Genomic DNA, 22286 nt, shown 5'->3' with positions numbered 1-22286 from the left:
TCCTCACACCTCGATGGAAGCATGATGAGTACCTGCGGTAGCAGACGGAGTCCCTCTTGAAACTGTGCTCCGAGTAGTCTGAACTCGTTTCACAGTCCGGACAATTGTTCGAGGATTGATGGTGCGCTGACAGTTTCGACGACTTCGTCGATGCACGTGGCGATAACGATGCTCGTCGCCGAGTACTTGTATGGAGGTCAGGTAAGGACTTGTGGCAAACTGTGTTCTCCACGGACTGCGAGCTCGTGGACTTCCTTCCAGTTCTTCCAGACGTGTGGGAATGGGAGTTACTACGACCGAATTTAAAGCGAGTATCTTGTTGCAAACAGAGCTGTGAAAAAAGTTACGACAGATTTAATACGTACTGACTGTTGCATATGTAGAGTGGTCTAAGAAAGGATAAAAAAATTTAGAGGTACAGTGTCTATTACAGTATCTATAGTACGGGCCACGTTATAGGTAGGTCGTAAAATCGGCCAAGCGTTAACTCCTTAAGAGGAGTGAAAATTTTCGCGAGGTTGAAACAAGTGTTTTTTTACATATTCCTTATAAGTGTTTTGTACAATTTCTAGCTGACTGCTTTATACATTTACAATAAAAACGAAATGAAATCTTATTATTCAGTAAACAGTACACTATACAACTGATTTACGGTGGAGAATATTATAAACAAAATTTATTTATTATATGGATTTACATAATACAGTAGTATGTACCTTGATTATCCAAAATACCAGGAAATTCGAACTTGAAACACCCTTTTGATAGCTAGTTATTTGCTTTGCCAGGTTAAATAATTGTTTAAGTATTAATTAATGTCCTACTAAACTCTTATTGTTATTACATCGAATGTCCATAATTTGAATAACAAAAATTGTGTGTAATGGAGGTACTACTGTATTTCATTAAAAAAAAATATTGATAACATTAAAATTTAAAAAAAAAAAATGTTATTGAGGTAAGATTCTTACCACCATTACGTATGTCTTTTAGAATAGTGTAATTTTATCCTAAGTAATTTTTCCATGTATACATATAGAAATAAATAAGGCAGACATTTGGACAATCTGTTTAGCTCCTACTTAGTCCTCCTAGAATTCAGTTCGTGTTCTCAAAAAACATTTGCAATTTTAGGTTTACGATTATTTGATTGTGTCGTGGATATCGTGTTTGAAGCCTAGACATTTGTTTCACACTTATAAAAATTATAAGTGTGCAACTCAGCGTTACAATAGTACATCGCGACACGAAAATCGAACGCTCAAAGAAGATACATTATACGTAGATACATCTTACTTATAGAAATATGCAAACATATTGATTCAATACCTCGAAACGATTTAAAAATCCTCATCATTCTGGCCGAGAAAGGAAATCGTGTTAGATCGATCATTACAACTTCCGCGGCAACTGCATCGGTTATTCTATGCACGTATTCGATACAGTAGAGGAATATATCTTTCGTGTTAAACTCGCAAACACGTGTATGTACAACTTCCGGCTCCTAACTACATTTCCTTCTTATGCTCGGTTAATGACCATGATTCACCAGCAATAATTCTATTATTTACGTAATACGTATACAAATGCATGCTCATTAATAACAGCAATACATGTATAATACGAGAAAGATTTCATGAAGTTCCAATAACGTGAAAGAACTCAAACACTTTGCACTAGATCGAAAAGGGCCTGACATTGACTAGACGAGTGATAATAACTGTTTTAACTGCGTCTATTAGAAGACTCGATAGATAAGGCGCGCAGGTACTCACTATTTTAGCTTATAGTATGCTCTGTTACATCAATTCACAAATCCCTTAAGTCTAACTATGCTAGTGGATAACTATTTCAGAAAAACTTATAATTAATTTGCTGCGATCTAACAAAATCTAGCGTGGTTGCACCAATATTTCTTGTGCAAATGTTACACGCCCCATCGCTATAAGCTAAAATAGTGGGCACTTGCGCACCTTATCTATGATTTCATAAATGCAAACAGCGTAAAGTTTCTGGAAAGTTCATTTCTTCCTATGCTAATTTTTGGAAGGTTTAAAGCCACTTTAAATACCTGGCGTTAGCTTTGCATTTTTAATATTTTTGGGAGAGATAGATTTATGCATTAGGAATAAACTCACCTTCCCACGATCTTCATCACGGAAATTGGGCGATAAACTTCCAGGAGAGTAGCGGAATTTCTCCTCCTGAGGAACACCATTCGGCTGCATGACATTCTGCGTCGGATTGTCAGGGAAAAAGACATTCTCCTTGCTATCGGTATTTAACAGTCGGCGTAATTTCGTCTGCAGCTGTTCTCCACCAGTACTGCTTGGTGGCCCTGAAATCGTGCGCCGCTGCGGAACGGGAACCAGACGTGGGCTCTTCGGTGGCAGCGCGGGTGGCAGTGTTTGTTGAGGATTCAGAATTCCGTCTGCTGTCAGGCAAAACCCAAATGTGTTATAGGAATTTTTCCCTCCACAATTGACTCCACTTTAACGCGTACTGTTTTCTGTATACATAATTTGCATAGGTGTCTGGAATAAGAGCGTATGCTACATTCTATAAATTTCAGAGGAGAAGAGAAAAACAAATCATTGTTCATTCTATACAGGTGAAGAAACAGCTGTGTTACATACGCCCTTTTCCCATTCTATGAAATAAAATAAGAAACAAGATGCAACGAGTCATAAGTCACTACTCATAATTAGTGAGTTTGGTCACATACGCTTTTCTTCCGTTTTTTCATCACTGTTGTTGTCACTATAAGCTCCCTATTACTTAGACTTAGATCATAGACAATCACAATTCTATAATAAAACGAATTTCGAAACATTTGTAACATACGTGCTTGTTTCAGACATCTATTTATCGACAGATGACAGAAGTGTTTCCTGTGAGAAACTAACAATTTTATTTGCTTTTGTTTACCGTTGAGCGATTTTTCTAAATATTTTTTATGCTGTCAGTCATGCAAATATGTATTATTAAAATCAAGAATGTTTCATAGTTCAATGATACATTTATCAGTTTACGTAATGTTCTCACTGTATTAACACATTCATAGCTACTGACATTAATTCTGTTTCCGGAACAAATTTTTTTCAAATTTCAAATTCACGGTATTTCAACTTTCTGGGGCACAAAATTTATTGTGAAAAAATGATTGGATTATAAATTGTATATTCTTATTTTTATTCTACCCAATATTCCAGTTATGGTAATAGTACCAATAAATAATATGTATTAAGAAAACTCATAAAAGTCGTCGAGATAACAGCTTCTATGAAAGTCGTAAAATATGTTAGAACTTTGCTCAATGTGTTTCAGAGAATCGTAAGAAAACAGCGAAAGGACACAAACCGAAAAATTTACCGCGCTGTTTAAGCTGCCAAGATAAAAGTATAATAATTTTAACAACAAAAAAAACACGCTTTTGCATTTCAATGTTGCGTTCATATTCTGTACAAAATACTACATACAAATTTAGTTGCAAAATTTATTCTTAAGTAGTCGAATACGGCGTTAGGAAGAGCTTAAAGAATATCCTATTTACCAAATTTTATCTTAAATATTACTGGTAATTTTTTCATGCTCTTACCTTCCCTTAGACATGTCTAAACAGTAATAGTTCGTTCAGATGGAGAACCACAGTCATTAAAAAAACTATAAGGACCACTGTACAACTTCAAGTATAGTGTCTGAAGAAGCTATCAGAAAGTTGAGGTGTGATGTCATGCCGAGGAACTCTCATTAGGGTCAAGAGTTTTAGCTTTTTACATACATACATATGTACACAAATATACGATGCCTTTTTTCATAGTTCCATAAATAAACAGATAGTTTCTGTCTACTGAGGAAATTACAAATCTACAAACTCTAATTAATGCTACTAGTATTTAAAATCTATTATTCCATCTATTATTCCAAAATTCATTTTTTTTCTTTAATATGTATATTCTTTAGTAGATTTCCCTGGATTCTGAGTTTGCAAGGAACCCTAAGAAAATTCTAACTTCAAATATTTTTTTCCAACGATTTAAAAACCTTTCCTGATATTATGTACACTATGTTTCGTTGAACATTTTAATTGCGTCATGTCAATGTAACATTTAATTACATTTGAATTGAACCTTGATCTACGAGAGAGAAGTCGAAATACGCTGCTCGGTTAAGTCAATCTTTTGGAAGTAACACGTTTGGACGTGGAAGTATCGTATATCGCAACGGTTGAAATTACTTTGCAACGAAAAGCAACATGTAGTCGTAACAGATGTCAAACGATATATAAAATATCCTGGAATATAACTGACAAATTCGTTCAGCATATTCGACAGGTCATATTGAGCAAGAGAGGTCGTGTATACACTGCGACTGGACCATCACTTATCATCGAGATAAGCGTTGGTCTTGATGTCAAGTCTACTGACAAATGATGACAATGTGTATTGCTTTGAGTGGTCAATGTGCATCTATTTTCTGATTATTATATTTTTAGTTAGAGTTATTTTTTAATAAATCTTTGTCAATTCACAGAATTCATAACAATTGAGACTTAAAATTTTTTAACGATACAAGATTTAAGTTTCTATTATCAATATCTTTTTAATTATTAGTCATGGACTTCAGAAAGAGGTATTAATTATTCAATTGAAAGCACTCGTTAAAAAATGCCCAATATTGCATATTAGGTGTATAAATTAATGCGGTACTCATTTCCAAATTCAAATATATTCTCATCAAAATGACAGTATTAAAGTGACGTTTACGTTTCCATAATTTTCCATGAAATTAATTTACATACCTAATATAAATCAAAGCCACCCATTAAACATCTCGTCTCTGATTAACAGTAAATTCTGAAGGACTATAAAATCTTTGATTTTCCATAGTAAAATAAATTATGGGAGAGCCTACTTTATTAATAATTTCCTTTTATAGAGCTACGCGACTTCCTGAATCGACGTTAAACAAAAACGAGATGAAAACAACTTTTCAGTCGTAACTTCCTATAGAAGCATTGAAAGATTCTCTGGCTTGACACCTGCATCGAAGAAAACCGCTGACGATAAACGAGCTGATCATTTCCCGACATGTGACCGAAACGACAGATGCATGCCACAGAAAATACCGCAACTTGAACCGCAATGGATTAAGTGAAAACGTGCGTTCATTTAATCCGTAAACGTCTAATACCTTAAAATGTGTCTATTATTGGACTTCAAAGAGTTGGACTCATTAGATCGACGCGATGTAATGAGCTAAATAATAGGTATAGCAACGCATGTATCGAATTTTAGATAACTAGAATTTGATAACTGATAGAATATTTTTTATATTAAATTAGATACCTATATTATTATATGTAATATTATATAGGTAATATTATTATATGTAATATTATATAGGTATCTAATTTAAGATGAAAGAAACTTACAAGGGACATTACGTTAGCGTCATTCAATTTTGATGAAACTTGGTGGACAAATGCATCGAACAATATTAGATTCGTGTTTTTATCTGCTGATACTCATTTTAAGGAATGAAAGCTACCCCCAAAGTTGGAGAGAAAAATACATTTTCGTAAATATCTCGAATTTTGTTTACGTCTTCTTGTAAGTTAAAAAAATCATGTATTTCATATATTTACTATTTTTTTCTAACTACATTAACTTTCGAGATATTTACGAAAATGTATTTTATACCCCAACTTTGTTGATGATTTTCATTCCCTAAACATGAATATCAATACGTAAAAAAAAAATACGAATCTTTGTCTTATAACGAATCAAAAATATATTAACAGATGTTGTTACATTGTTTAATATAATGAAAATGAATAAATTGTAAAATCTTTGGATAGCTGATGGCAACTAATTAAAAAATTAATTTAAATAAATAATTTTCTTTAATTTATACATTGCTGGCCAAAAGTATCCAGATACTGAATAACTGTAGGATAACTATATTTAAATTTGTTAAGTCTATAAAATAATTTTTATTACTTCCTTATGTGCAATTAACAAGGTAAACGTTGAAAATTTATTAATAAATAGTAAGTTAAAATTAAATACATGATTCTTCGACATATCTTCTGCAGCTAAACATTGCCACTTTGTGAACTATAATAATTTGGACCTAACTCTCTTGCAGGCGTCATGTAACAACACGTAATATGTAACATTGCATATCATGTAACAGGACAGTTTCACTAGGTTTCGCATCAATGGGCACTATCTCGTCATTAGATCTTAAATAAACTAATTTACACGTTAAAATCAATTTCATCGTATCATGGTACTTCTTGTATTTGGATTTTAAATTATATTTAACCAAAAACAAGTGACTATCTATATACTTTCAGCTGACAATGTATATCTTTCTTTTATTTAAATTTAACACGTTTCAACTTATACTAGCTGTACAATGAGAAGTATCAGAAATTTAAAGGGCGATTCTACACATTAAAATAAGATAAATATTAAGAATGACGAAGATGCGTTTAGAATAATTAATTGTTGAGAAGATGCACGAGAATTGTGTGTCTAATTTGAGACTGAATCTCCTGCCTACATGCACTAGCCAGATCTGACACAACGAAATCAGTAGAATAAGCCCCAAGTCAGACACATATCACGCAAATTTAGACGTTTGATCAGCAATTATAAACTCAAACGAAGCCTTAAACACATTTTTATCATTCTTAATTTTCATTTTATTTTGACATATATAATCACCTTTCAACCCTTTGAAGTCCAATTTAATTTTCCCAATTAACCCAATTATTCAGTTTGAATTTTTCCACTTGATTCTTGCCCTAGTAACTTCAATCGACCTTTCATGATTTTATACGCTGTATAAATGTTATTGAAGTCAAGTTATTGAAGTCTCTTGTAAAATTTAGAAAAGTACTCTAACAGGCCTGAATTTAAACGACTCAGTAAGAATTGACTTTGAAAATTGTTAACAAAGCTGCTCCCAATATAGTCAAGCTACATTTGTTAATTTTATAAAGATCCATAGTAGATCCTACAAAAATCTAAGTCTAGTTTAAATCTAGTACCCTGCTTAACTCTACTTAGGAAGCTTTTGCAAAATCTATGTGCCTATTTTTAATCATGTAGATATGTTGAATCACACTCAATCTTGAACTTAATGCACAGGTATATGCATACTTTATCAAGTCACACTCAACGTTGAACTGCAAAACTCAAAATTTCTGCCATCTATTATCAAACACCCAGTATAAAAAAAATTCGCAAAGCAAAGAATTTATTCATTTCTCGAAAGCAATAAAAGCAAGAGCCTGTAAGACAAGTTCCAACTTTGTGTCTCATACACCAGACACTGCAACTAGTCCTCAGACTTATCCACAGGAAAGCTTCAAGAATCCTTTCCAACCTACTTAGCCGTCCACTTAGAGCTCCCCCGTCGGTGGGCAAGCTGCCCATGGGCAATGAGAACGGGAAAGCATTCATACGGCAGTTAAACAGCCAAAGCTGAATCGATTACGCGTCGCAAGGTGCAAGTGCGGCACTTTCATAGTAACTTACGTCTGTCTTGCTCGTGGCACGATGCCCAGCAACAGGATGGCGTCAGCGGAGCAGGTGGCAGCTGCGACGGGGATGTCGGTTGCATGGAGCACACCGAAGCGGTCCCGCATTTCCTCAGCAGCCTGGGCGGCGCTCCTGGCGCGCTCAGCTGCGAAACCTGGAGATGACCGCTGTTCTTCAGCTCCTGCTTCCGATCGAGCACGGTTTCGCTCTTCACGTAGAAGGCCTTCGTCTCCTGGAGCAGCTCCACAGCGCTCTTCCGCTTCCCTGTGGCACGTGATCAGGAAACCAGACGGCTGTCAGTGACACTCAAGTAAAAACGGTAAATAGCTCGCTTCCTGTAAGCGGATACCTAGAGAGTGCCAGATACCCGCCTGACAGGGTTAGCCACGTGCGCCAGCACGAGGCACTGGGCTCGGAGTTCGCTCTCGTTTTGAGCCCCTGCGTCGAGTATTGTCGGGGACAATGGGACTGTCTAACGAGAGATGATCACCCTCGCGAGAGCTTTTTTCAGTTACTTATAGCGATGCTTACGAGGGGTGGACCAGGACTGTCTCCCGCTGATTTTGGTTTAAGCTGCGTTTACATTAGGCGACTTTTTGTTCATTGATCTGAAGTTGTTCGCAGTCGTTTGTGTAAATAGGGTTTGTACCAAATTGAAGCGATTTTTTACTGTTTAACTGGAAGTAACTCATTAGTCTATAGGTTTGTTTAGTCAGATATCAGAGTAGATTGAGGAATTTTTTAACAAATGTGATACAAGCAAAAACGAAGTAGTAGGATAAAACGATATATAGTAACCGAGAACATTATATTTTTGTCCCTTTAACCAGTGCATTGCTAAATTAAGAGATACTGTTGTTTTTACTAACAAAAGTACATACGTGTCTAGAAAATGAGGGATTTTAAAAAATGTAAAAAGTCGCATAACAATCTACACCTAAATTTACAATTACTAAACAATGTAGCGTGTTTATCATTTGTTCATTTATTTCACTTTAAATATTTCTCATTTCAAAATATAATTTTTATCCATGGCTTCTACGACATTCATCTCAAGATTTATAACAAAGTTAGACGAGAATTTATACAAGTTTTATACAGCTTCATGTAATTTGATACCAACAATTTCTTGCTAAATATATGCACGTATATGCACATATCGAAATATTAAAATCACGGTTTCGGCATTTATATGTATTCTTAAAGACATAGCTTTATTGTACGATTATAGGTAAAGAAAGAAAGCACATGATAAAAAAAGTTCAAAAACGAGAAAATTTTGGTCTCTAAATTTAGCGAATTTTTTATACATTCATGCAAATATTTAAACCTTTCTCCTCCATATAATTGTATAATTTAAATCCAAAAATGTCTACTCAACCGACTATTGAAATATAGCTGTTTAAAATATTATATTCATTTTCTAAATGGAACTTACTATAAGCTTGTAAACCAAGCTTAAAATGAAACTAGAATTGACATGGAAGGAGGGGGGACGAAAGGGAACGAAAGGGAACAAAAACGAGGGAACAGAGAGAAAATTGCACCTCTGAATGGAGCTGTAATACCTATTTCGAAAGTTACATGAAACATCACGAGTAAAGTCAGCCTTGTCGATGGTTACGCTTAATTTCCGGGTGGCTTTTGAACGCATCCTGTTGTACAGTAAGCTACCGGAAACGATGAGCAGAATATATCTGAATCGGTTATTTAAATAACCACATGAGATGGAACTGTCGAGTTTTACATGACACGATAAAAACACAATACAAATAAAATCCTATTCGAAATACTAGCTGAAAACGTACAGAAAGTAATGATTTGATTACACTAGGTATAGGTACATTCCTATTCACCATGTTTTTTATTACGAGGAAAAACCACTGAGACGCATAGAAAAAGATTTTAAAAATGTGTTTGACTTTTTTTTAATATTTAAGGTTTCAAAAATAATTCCCTACAATATTGATATATTTGTATATCACATCTTTAGAAAACGTAGTTGAAAAAATGTACTTTTTGAAAGTATTATAGATTTCTCAGAAAAATATACAATTTTGCTAATAATTACTGTCAAATAATTGACCTATTTGACGTTCCTTTATTTGTACTTCGTAGATCTATTTCAAAACTATTGTAACTTCCATACATGTACAATTAACTATGTAAACTAATAAGTTTCTCCTTCCGTTTACCTATAGATAAATAAACAATTTACCCTAAAAGAATTCTTGAAAACAATCTTTGTTTTTAGCCATCACAGTAATTTCTCCCTTAATATTAACTTCATCTTTTTACATCTCACGTGAACTTACAACTTCCCGAATTTCCAACCCACGAATTTACAGCTTCACGTAAAAAAATCGCAAGTGAAACATTTTCATGTAAAAATCACGTCCACGTTCAAATATACATTCCATCAGATCAAAATTGGAATTACTGGTCTGAAAACCAGAGAGATGACAGCGCAATTCAAAATTCCTCCCCTTTGTCCGCCATCCCTTTATCAGGACTAATACCGCTACAATATTCCACCGATTCGTTTAGTTCATCCTTTTCACGCGACAATCGATCAGGTTCGAAGAAATAGCACGAATCGAATCGAAACGAGTCGATCGAGCGATTGTGCAACGAGAAATGGTAAATCCGGATCGAGAGCAGATTTCAACGTGGCACTGTGAATGATTCACTGACGCGATTCGCTCGTATTGAGTTGATAAGCGTTCGTGCAGCGAAACGGAAGTAAGTTAGGTGTGGAACCTTTGTTTTTGGCGATTAACGATATTTTTATAAGTGCTGGCAGACAGCGTTACCACGTCGACGAACGAAAGTAACGGGATTAGTCAGCAGAAACGAAGGAAGGACAATCAAGGGAGACTAAGAATCTCCTGGACGAGAAGGAAGCTATCTAGGGTGTCGTCTGTGTCAAATACTTATGAATAATTCAACGAGACACTCTAATTATGTTACAAACTTGTATGCACGGGGATCAACATTTCATGATCATCGCAGCGGGTGGCGGGTCTTTAATCCTCCGAAGACAGCAGTTCCTATTTCCAGACAGTCTATTGCCACCAGTATAAATTGAACGTAATTTTGGGTAGTTTATGATACAGGATGGGCCAAATAAAGCGTTTCAAGCTGTTTTCTCAGAAATTAGAGTAGATGTACAGTTAATTAAATTGAATTATGGAAATATACTGACGATTTAAAAAGTCGATGAACTTTAAGCCATTTTGCCTTCTGAAGTATTAAATAAAATATCAGCGTTTTCTATGTGATGTTAAGCAATGTCTCAAATTTATTTTCGTATCGTTATTTTCGTAATTTCAAATTTCAATGCATTATTTTTTATAAAGGCACATGAAATGTAGCGTACGATTTTTTAATGATTTTAAAAGATAAGGAAATCACTATGTCCTAGAAAAGAAAATATTTTTTCACTGGGAGAAGTTAATTTTAAACGTTTATAACAATTTAACGAATTAAGATATTTAAAAAAAATTACACTCTAATGTAGATAATTTTATAAGGAATAATATATCCAAATTTGAAGGTAATCGAATAAGTAATTTCGTAGATTTATATTATATTATATAAGTTCATACTATACTGAATATGACAAGCAATCGTTTTCTTACATAACAACAGTTTTCTTCAACAATTTTCAAAAATCGTTTCACTGAAATATTCTACACACATGGAATTTAACAAAATAGCAAAAAAATTTATTTCGATCTTTTGTAACCGACAGCTGATGTACCCTATTACATGGGACAAAAGGGTTAATCGTTTAATCTGCTGTAAATATCATTAAATTCAATAAAAACCTAAGTAAAGAAATATTAATATACTCTTCTATTTAAGAAGATAAGAAGTTCTCAAGATTTCTGCAACGATTTCGGAGAAAACCAATTTATAACACTATTCAATCTACCCTATACTTGGAATTATTATTTCAATATTTTATTACTGGTGTAGTTAGTGTTATAAGAACAAGTATCACTGTCGTGATAGTCTGTGATCTTAGTCCTCGTATCTCAAATAATTGATTAGTAGTAATAGTAGGTGTGTAACGATGATAATAAATACTACTTTGTAGTCTAAGTGACTTACAATTATACTTGAAATTATAATAAAATCAATGTTAATCAGATGAACACGATGCATGATACGATTGATAGTGCCTTTAATACCATATTGGCGAATACGTCTACCTGCACAATTTGGAAATGAAACGGTACCCCCAGAAAGGTTTCAATTAATTATGAGCTGTTCTAAAATTCATACTAAAACTGCACTGGATTCTGAGTGACACGGACTAGGTTCTCGAAACCAATTAAACCGATTCCACTTAATGGAATTGAGATACGTACGTCGCTTGCATATTACGTTATTAATATTTCAGATTTACGAGGGTAATATATCAGATTTATCGAGTACTATAAAACTCATCCTCATAAATCCATCTTCATAGTTGAACCAAGTTGGGTATTATCGGTCAAATAAATTAACATGTACCGATTACCCCTATTCTGCATCTGCCCTCTCGATATTACCGCAAATGCAAACTTTACCATTACTCATCATCGAATAATTAATAATTGGCACATATTTTGGCAAAGATTAATCTCCTGAAATCTCTAATTTTTTAAAAATAAATTTATACGAATCCAATTTTTAATAAATCATAAAAATAAGTTAAAGTAACCTTTAACTACTCGTATAGCACAGGGAGGTCTTGAAAACGTCCTAAAAATATCAAATAAAGTCATAAGAATGTCCAAAAGACGTACTACAAATTTACAAATCAGTGTGTCTCTAGAACGTCTTAAAAGACATTCATAAAATGTCTTAAAGACGTCCAAATTACGTCTGTAAGACATTCAGACAAAAAATAGACGTCTTTAAGATGTCCAAAAACGTAAGTCTTTAAGACCTCCATGTAGTGTCTCTTTAAGACATCTTATGGACGTAAATTTCATAAATCTCTGAGACGTACGCTGTCTGATTTTAAGATTTCCAAGTTATGTCGTAAGACGTTCAGGCATAAAATGGACATAAAATAGACGTCTTCAAGACGTCGTGTGCTATCTAAACACAGACACGAAATTGTAGAACAAAAAAACTTCGACTAAACCTTATTAATATTAAGTATTTATGTACCAAAGCAATATGGTGTGAATTATTCTACAGAAACTAGGTATGCCATGTATATTACCAAGCTTTATTACATAAAGTCTTGCATAATCGAATGGAAGCAATAATAAAAACGTATCACACAGAATCTCAGACTCCATGTTAATTGCTGAAGGATGAATCCTTTTTAATTAAAACATTTTTATACCTATACTAATCTTCACGTCCAAATTACTGTTACTGTTATCCACTGCCACGGAATTTCTGGCAACTACGCCTATGGGAACTATCTATGGTGCACGTGCACGCACTTTGCACACTAGCTCGGGTTAAACTGTCTCCCGCCATCTTCAACGAGAAGGCAAGCTCGAGCATTAACCAGCAAGTTCACCAACAACCGCGGCTTCTCCTGTTTTCGCGTACCACGCATGTTGATGATTGATGACGCGCGGCTGACACACGCCACGCGGTGCTGATACTCCCACCTCGAAACAATCAACGATTATGTCAGGATAGGGCTGATAGAAATCGACTGATCGTATCCTTGTATTCGCATAATTTAGGTATGGCTTTTAATCTTAATATTTCAAGAATCAATGATTGGATAACATGTATTGTATTTGTTTCAACTGTGACTAATATATATCTGGAAGTAATGTTGCTATACATGTTACGACAGAGATGATTAAAACTGACATAATGGAATTTGAATATACTTGAAACGTTTCGTGATCGAAATTTTTCAAAATTGTATGGAATCTCAAAAACACTGAGAATTTCAGCACTAAATGACTGCTACTAAAAATTCTATTACTTCAGTAATAATTTCAACTTTATAAAAAAATTATTTTTAATTCATTTTTGTATTTATTCTATAGTCTTCTATTTCTAGTTACCTATCTGTCTCTATAATTGTCTGTTAAGTTAATATCGCTTATAATTGTGTATGTTAATGCTATTCACAATTCAAAATGATGTAAAAATTATCATCCATATATATCAATGTGTTATAGGTTGGCAAAGAAAAGTGTTCTTTTAACTTTTTCGGAATATTCGCGTTTTATTTTAGAGTGCTTGTAATTCTGTGATTAATTGTACAATAGAACTTCAATTAACCGACTTAACAGGAGTGTTAAGCCTGAGTCGTGATGGCTAATTTTATTACTCTCAGTAGAAAGGCTGAATCAATGTTCTATTGTACTCTTATCACTGCTGGACTACATACCATTAATTCTAAATAAGAAACCTTGCAAATATGTAATTGAGACCTGGTTAACTGTGTCTGATCTACTTTATTTGAGTGCTATGTATAGTGACATGAATTTATGCATAAAGAATTAAGTTCACTTATACAAGTTCAATGTTATTTTACTTTCTGCATTAAAATTTTCATATTTTAATAACTTTTATTATAAGAAAAACTAATATATCATAGTATAGCTTTCACAATTAATGTCCTAAATACATGTAAACGAATCTGGGAATCACTGTATGTGCTTGTAATCTTCAGAAGCCATGACATAAGTCTATTTTATTGTCGTTCCTTTGTAGGACATTTATCAATTATAACAGGTTTTTCGCTTGTCAGAGAACTACTCTACCAATTGAACTGTTCGGGTCATTGGCAGATTCCTTCTCCCTAAGGTTAATATTCGAGAATTGCTACAGCTGTCAGCTTCATCAGCTTCATAAATATAACGACTATTGGTCACGTGTCAGCCTCAAAATATTGGACAGCAAAATTGTTTGCATCCGTATTAATCCTTCAAATAACGATGATATAGAACATTGGCTAAAAGTACGGAATCATTTGATAATTCTCACTGAATTTATATCTACTGTATGACAAATTACTTTTGACTCTTTCAATAGTGGTTCTAACGTTCTTTATTTTAATATAAAGGCATATGTTAATATGATCATTTGCTACTAATTGAATTGTATGTGTCTAACAAGATAATATCTATTTTTCTTAGTTTAGAGTTTAGAAAATGTTTTCAAACATTTGACTAGCATTGTATATCTGAAAATATTATCTACTGAATCTTTTTACAATATACATAAGTATATACCTAATACCTATTGTATAACTTAATATTCTTTTTTCAATTATTAATTTTGGTATGGTAATATATAATCAATTTATGCAATAGCGATCACTGAAACATAAATCCAATGTAGTATACTTCTACATATCTAAATTTAGAGTAAAGAGAAGATATAACAGTGCTACCAATCAACAAACCCAGGTCAAGATACATAAAGTTTCAGTAAACGATAGCTATAAATAATCGGATACGACCCTTTGAAAGAACAACATGGGCCATTTCAACCCTCCCCTGCCCTATCACTCGAGGGTTAAAAGAAGCACGAGCCACTTGGCATGCTTGGAAGGAACTTAAAGACATTTCTAAAAAAAGAAGTTCCTCTGTTTAGGGGTCCCCTCAGATTTCTTTTAACACTTGTAAGCTCGGTGTCGAAAACAGTTTGTTCACGGCTTGTACTACATTAGGTACTTCCTCCTTTAGCAAAACAAACAAATACCTTTCAACTACCATCTATGTGCACATTTCTACATATTTCATTCAAAAAGTATGAAGCAAGTGATTCTTAATTTTAGTAGATAGGATTATTTTTCTGTCAAATAATGCCATACCATTATTGTAAAAAATATTGAAATGGAACTATTGATTTTAAAACAAAATGCAGCATCAATGGTCAATTTAAATTATTTCACAGTGTTAATAAAATAATAATATCTGTAGCTATTGGACAAAATAATATGTGTTACGTATATTTTTAAGAATTTTTAGAATCTGGGTTTGTACTTAATCCAAGTCTATAAGATGCATTTTATAATTTTTAACAAAGAGAGATTGAATTAAAGGAACTTCTCGTTTAAGCACGAGAACCAACCTAACAAAACACAAGTTCATAATATAAAATGAAGGTTTAAAACTTCGAACGACAATTATAGTCACAAATATAAACACATAATAACGAAACAAAGAATTCTAAAGAATTTATACAAAATTATACAGAATATTGTAACATTTAAATCATTTGCTCGTTTATAAATTCAGCGATCAAAACGATATTAATGAAACCAGATACTTTGCAGTACTTAATTCGATCACGTGGATCGTTTAAATTGGCTTCTCTGAGTCGTGCTTCTACTTGAATTTAAATAATAAAGAATCTTCTGTACTGAGAAGTCCAATAGAAATGGCAAGTGCAGCAGCAAAGAATTCGTAATAAAATGAAAATTTGTCTATGTCATTCTCCATGCTCTACACGACAATTGACTTGCAATTCCTTGGTGATGTCGTTAGGTCCTTTCACTGATCGCCTGTGTCAGTCATGGTAGCTGATGACACACGTTTGACATGTTATAAGAAAGTTTTTTTCGAGGCAACGCGACCCCAGGCTGCGACAATAACGATGGAACGAAAATAAAAAAAACGCAGAGGCTCAAAGAGCTACAGATTCTGCGATGACACGAAAGTGTCTAGTACAGCAGCTGTCCCCGATCCGTAAAAGAATCTCTAAAACTGGTGACAAGTTGTACGTTTCTTTCTGTGAAGTGTCCTAAATTGACCAGAGAACTTTTAAGACGAAATAAAAGGAATGACAAAAGTTTCTGAATTACCGATAAATTGTTCTTGCAATTCTTACAGCTTCGTTGTAGTATCGCTGCTCTTACTAAAAGAAGTGCAACAGATTCTTACCGATTATAGATACACAGAGTGCAATTTTGTTTGAAATATTTGGAGTATTTTTGTAGCGAGTATATCCATGATGATAGAATAAGACAAAATGGCATGTGTCACGTTTTCAAAAAATTCTTTAAAATTAATTGAGAAATTGTGAATGCAGTTCTGATACTTTCCCGACACTGAACAAGTACATTGTATAATAACTTATTATCAGAACTCAGTATTTTTTAGTTTTGGATGTGGTGAAAGTGATATTCGAGAAATATCTCTTTTAACACCACTATTTTTTCATAATGTGCTAAAAACTTGATAGAATAAAATTTGCTGTAGCTTCAACCCTCTTTAAGATATGGTACCCCACAACCCCGCATTTCCTCTCTATATATACTACTCCTTCCTTAACCACATTTTCTGAAAATTTAATAACATTAATGCTCCATGTACGAAAGCCATTATACCAAATTAAGTAATTGTTTTTCTAGTATTTTGGGACTCAGGGAACCTCAGAGCGTCAAGAAATTAAAAAATTCGGAGGGTCAAAATTCAACCACTAGCAATACATACCCAGTTTCCCTCTATCATATTATAACAATCAAGAAAGTAAAACTTTAAACGACAATATCTTACAAACAAAAATAAGTGACCTAAGCCATTTTATCTAACAACCAAAGATGTACCTAACTTTAGCATTATGAAACTTGTATCGTAACTCTATTACAGCAAATGTCTGCAAATACTTGGATGCTTCAGAGATCATTATAGTGAAGAAACTGTTCGAGTGTGCTTTTGCCTTGTCGCAAAAGGGATAATTAATGTCGATAACAGGAAAGGGTAAAGATAAAACCGTCCGGTCGATGGGAACTTCGTTCAAGGATACTGAGTAGGTAGCAAGGTTGCGAACTTCAGAACGTAAATAACACAAGGTTTTGTAAACTTTTGTAAAGGAAGCGATTTTACTTAAAGTTCATACCTCCACTTCGAAAACTAACGACTATGATTTTTAATTCGATATTTACCTGGCATCTTCAATATTCGGTATTATTTACTTTAAGCCAAGAAGTCCTTACTGAATTGCAATTCGAACAACCAAATATTCTACTGAAAATTTGTCTCTATTTGGCATCAAATTTTGAAAACAAATAATGTAAAAATATCTAGAAATGTATTATGCTCAAGTGTAAGAATTGTATAGATTATTTTAAAATATCCTTCTCGTACCTGGAGTTTCCCTTGGACTGGGATAAAGCACAAGTTTAAAAAAAGCTGATCGTGATCGTGAAAAACACTTCGACCTTCAATATCAACAACAAAACCAGCACGTGGCATATAGAAACCGATCAACGTATCAAGTTTTTATACTAACATATTTCCGATACTCCTTCCGCAGAGGATGAACACTAGTGGATCGGAATGTGAAGCATCGCTTATTTTTTTTTATCCCATAGATGATCATGATCAATTAATTTGTCGCGCAACGTCTTGTGCAACTGGGCCAGATCGTGGTTCCGAATAATTAAGGTACATTAAAAATGAAAATTAAATAGTGCTAGGTGCTCTGTACGCCTGTCCTGGAATTATGCACCTACGTGCAAGCAAGTAGTTATAAAGTGCACTTTGCACCTTTCTTTTAATGAAATCTCATATCTTCCAGTACATTAAACGATGTACCTTTTTTATTCAGTGTGAGGATACTGGGGCACTTGGACAAGAAAAGTAGTTACGTTAAATTTAGAAAAAAATTGGTGGAAAAACTGCACCCACTTAAGTACTAGATAATACAGGGTTTTCCATAAAACCACTTACATTTGAATTTGAATTTACATTTTAATGTAAAAACCCTATATTAATAGGGGAACACCCTATGTTAAAAAATGTACTACTGTATTCTATTTTATTCACTTGAATTTCAAACTGTTTGTAATATTTTGTCTTTAACGACTTACAACTCACTGATTACGGTCTTATAGCAAGGGACATATTTTTGAGATCAATTTATTTATATACTGGAAACACTTTTCTTTCGCAAAAAATGTGAGTAAGAGTTCAGGAAAGTAAAACTTATTTGCTTTAAATAACAATATTGGATAAAAGGCACATTCTGTATTATAATTATAATATTAAATGTATACTTTCTTTTCATGGGTCATTTTCTATAATTGACACACTGTTAATAATTATATTTAATGTATATGTAATGAATGATAACGATTTTTGATTTTATGGCAAGTGTTAGGAAAGTATGTACATAATACTAACACGTTAATATTGTATGCTTTGTAAATGAATAATAATAATGTAAAAAATAGATAACTGAAAATCAGTTCTCTTTAGATTTATTCCTTTTAAAAATACAATTTAACCCAGTTGTATCAATCATTCTGCATATTACAGTGGAAAATCAGGGCAAATTGTTCATTCAAAGCAACTTTTCGCTTACTCTTAATCACATAAGCTTCTTCCACACTACCGCACTGAGCCAATTGGATTCTTTCTTTTACACGTAGAGCCCATTTTACATGAGTAGATAAAAAAATAAAATAGATTGACCTCTTTAGTAATGATGTCGTATCTGTAAAATGTTCAGTATTCAAGGATTTTTGAAACAATTTATGCTCCACGAGCTTCTCGCATTTTTTGCAAAATGATAATACCATATCTGTTTTGTGGGTTTCCAGAAACAGTTTAATTTACTTGTTTTAACTACCTTTTAAATATAAGTTTAGAAGTGCTTTATAAAGTTCCATGTTACATATACTCGAAATAACAGTCCTTAATTGTTACTCGAAATATAATATTTAACATTATATTGTAATAGACCATGTAAATATGTCCTACATCATTATTTTACAAAGTGGAAATATTTTATTCCAAGCATTTAATTAATTCTTCCATTAATAATACCTACATACATACATACCTACATTAGTTGCTCATAAACGTATTCCAAAAAATGCATAAGCTGTTGTAAGACAATAACAAAAACTAATAATAAAATATAGAAATAGTACAACAAAAATAATAAAACCTCATTCTTCTCTGATATTCGGAAATATTATTTATTTCTTAGCAACTGCTCTAAGGACGACCCAAAATAGTCCTTTAACCTTCCTTGAGCAAACTCGATTTTCGCACATTTCATGAACACACTAGGGTCCATTTTATCCACAATTATTCTTTTCACTGTTATAAGCTTTCAAAAAATCTGTAAAAATTCTAAAATACTTATTGAAGCCCCTATTTTAATATACCATCGTGAATTGAATCAAATGTTCATAAGATTAATTATGAAAAGTCAAGATTCGGAAGAAACTCAGAGAAAAATCGGAATTCATTGCGGAGAAAATGGACCCAATGTGTCCACGGAGGGTTAATATCGCGATGTAACTAATTAACTTGTTCAGACAATGATAAGCAATGTCAGTGACACAAACTTTCTATCCATATTTATGCAGTTAATGAAACTTACCAGTATGATCAATGTGCCTATGGTGGTTCCTGACATACGGAGGTGCCGGATGCCTAGGCTGCATGTCCCAGTAAGCGTTTCGGCTGTTTCCAAAATTATTGACCCGTGGCTGCTGCGAAGGCGAAGTCTGCTTGCAAGGCAACCTGGCCATGGCAGTCATCATTTTCTTCAGCACCCCCTCGCGTATCCAAGAATTAATCAGTTCATCGGTGCTCCTCTTTGTTGCGCCGTCGTCTCAACCCCATTTTCGGGCGATTGTCTGCTCCCTGAAAAATCACTCGATTAATCTCGCGGAACTTGTAACGCTGCCTCAGCCCTCGTCGAGACTTTAGTGCCACAATTTCGTCTTTGTCAAATTATCTCTGCGTTAATTGACACATATTAGCGAAACAACAACCGCTGGACGCTGACACATGTTCGTCGTTGATATTCTGATCGAAAATGCATCGTACGAGTACAAAGGAGACTGCTGTGCACCTCGTTAAATATTTAATCAGTCACACGCCCCTCGATCCTTCGCAATACCCCATTCTTCGATAACAATGTGTCGGGGCTACCTGCATTCAGAGGGGACCTGCAACAGTAGTCCCTGTTTTCTCCCACACACAGTCGACGACGTTTTAAATAAGTATAAGCATCGCTACGTTGAATAGGACGTTTGCATACGTAATCTCCATTTGAACCTCTGGCGGATTCGCTGACAATTCCTTCTAAATTGGTACCAGTCGTTTATAGTTTTTACTATGGGTCAATTAAAAATGACGATCAAGATTGTACAATGTGGAGTGTGTGGCATGATCTCTTGAGCATTTTTAGAGGTTTATTTAGGATTTAGAATATCATTAACAACATTTTATGTAGGCATTCTTGGTGAAGAAAAAGTAATAGGAAAATTAAAATTACTCCATATTGCCAATATTCTCCCAGTTTATGGTAGATAGGTATTCTAATTTATCTGATCAAAAAGATGGAATGATTTTTTACTTTATCATAACTTGAAATATTAAAAACATAATCCTCACTGGAATATGACGCTAACATTATTGCGTGCATTAAAATTTGAAGATATAGGAAAGATTTACTGTTATACATGTAGGTATCTCAATAAGAACTGTGCTTAGGTTCTTGTATATCCTATATATCTGTATAGAATTCTACTGACAAGAAAATTCAAAGAGAAAAATATAAAAATGTAGTAAACACACAAAACAAACTTCCATTAAAATCTCAAACTATTCGCTCTTATGCCTTCCTACAAAAAATTTCTAACACCTTCCTTTCTCCCTTATTAACAGTATCAATAAAAATACCCCCCTGAAGTAACTCAGCACAGGTAATCCAATCTCTCTTCCACAAAAAGCATTAAGTACCTAATACCATTATCCATTTGCCAGTCTAGACAAATTCCGAGCACGTCAAGAAAAGACAGTATTCAGAGGTCAGGCATAGTACAATTACGATTCATTAGAACGTCATTTGCATTCGTCAATCGCGCTGCTGTACCGCAGTCATAATACCCAATACCTCAAACTCGATCCTAGTATTATTCGAGTCTTGTTCACACGGCGACGCTCCACCGTGGATTCGATTACGATCGCATATCGAATATTATTACGACCACGGTCTGACACACGGCGCAGCGTTTGAATTTACGGTGACTGAGCCGCGGACTGGATCATCCTGGCAACGAATGAAACGCTAATGCCACATGAAACAGGGCTCCGAGGCGCTGTTTGCAGCCAGTCGAATAATATTCCAAGTGGCTGTGATCGAGCCGCGAACGAGCCGCGATTGCAGCGTAATTAAACGACCGTCATAAATCAGGCCCGATACCGAGAATAGTGAAAGCACTAGTCGGGGAGCATCTTCGTAACGGATTACCAGTGTATAACTGTTCTAGGAAAACGAGGAGCACATGGTGGTGAAAGCGATTGGGCGTTACGAGAGTAAAGCAAAAGCAAAATTAGATAGCGGCGTGGAATGAGGCGACCAGTCAACTTTCCACGAAAAAGCTGTTGTTTTTTGGGGTTGGTGAGTGGAAGGCGTTCTGAGATGATTTTTGTTGAGAGGTTCAGTCTCTTGCTGGGATGTTGTGTTTTAATAGAATCGGTGAGTTGAAGAACAGTGCGAGTCCAGAAACCAGATTTTAAGATAGTGGATCTCAACGTGTAGCTCTTTGCGTTTTACATATTTGAACCACAGAGCCAGAGTGCATTAATTACCCTTTTTTTTTCGTGTGACTTAAGATGGACTTACACTTCATATAGACCATCTTTAATAGACTTTGGCTCTGAGGCCAGACATAGTTTTGAGATGATTTGATAATGGCTAAGTTTGGACTTATACTGTTCTTCAGCTCATCGATTCGATAGTATCTGACTGTTTTTGTGTGTTACTGTATTTATTCGATAC

General features: G+C 34.2%; 1 protein-coding gene across 1 annotated transcript in view; it reads right to left on the bottom strand.

Moving 5' to 3' along the window:
* The window catches only part of LOC143188898 (uncharacterized), a 57437-nt gene that overhangs the window by 4761 nt on the left and 30390 nt on the right, over window positions 1-22286 (bottom strand). The window contains exons 2-5 of the mRNA XM_076393406.1: window positions 19875-20140; window positions 7551-7817; window positions 2139-2434; window positions 33-331 (exon numbers count right to left, since the gene is read on the bottom strand). Coding sequence (XP_076249521.1) covers window positions 33-331; window positions 2139-2434; window positions 7551-7817; window positions 19875-20037 — 1025 coding nt within the window. The 5' untranslated portion in view covers window positions 20038-20140. The remainder of the gene's footprint in view (window positions 1-32; window positions 332-2138; window positions 2435-7550; window positions 7818-19874; window positions 20141-22286) is intronic.

Source organism: Calliopsis andreniformis, chromosome 3 (assembly GCF_051401765.1).
Source record: "Calliopsis andreniformis isolate RMS-2024a chromosome 3, iyCalAndr_principal, whole genome shotgun sequence".
Classification (NCBI taxonomy): domain Eukaryota; kingdom Metazoa; phylum Arthropoda; class Insecta; order Hymenoptera; family Andrenidae; genus Calliopsis; species Calliopsis andreniformis.
The sequence above is the reverse complement of the archived record's forward strand: the minus strand, read 5'-3'. Positions and strand labels throughout refer to the sequence as shown.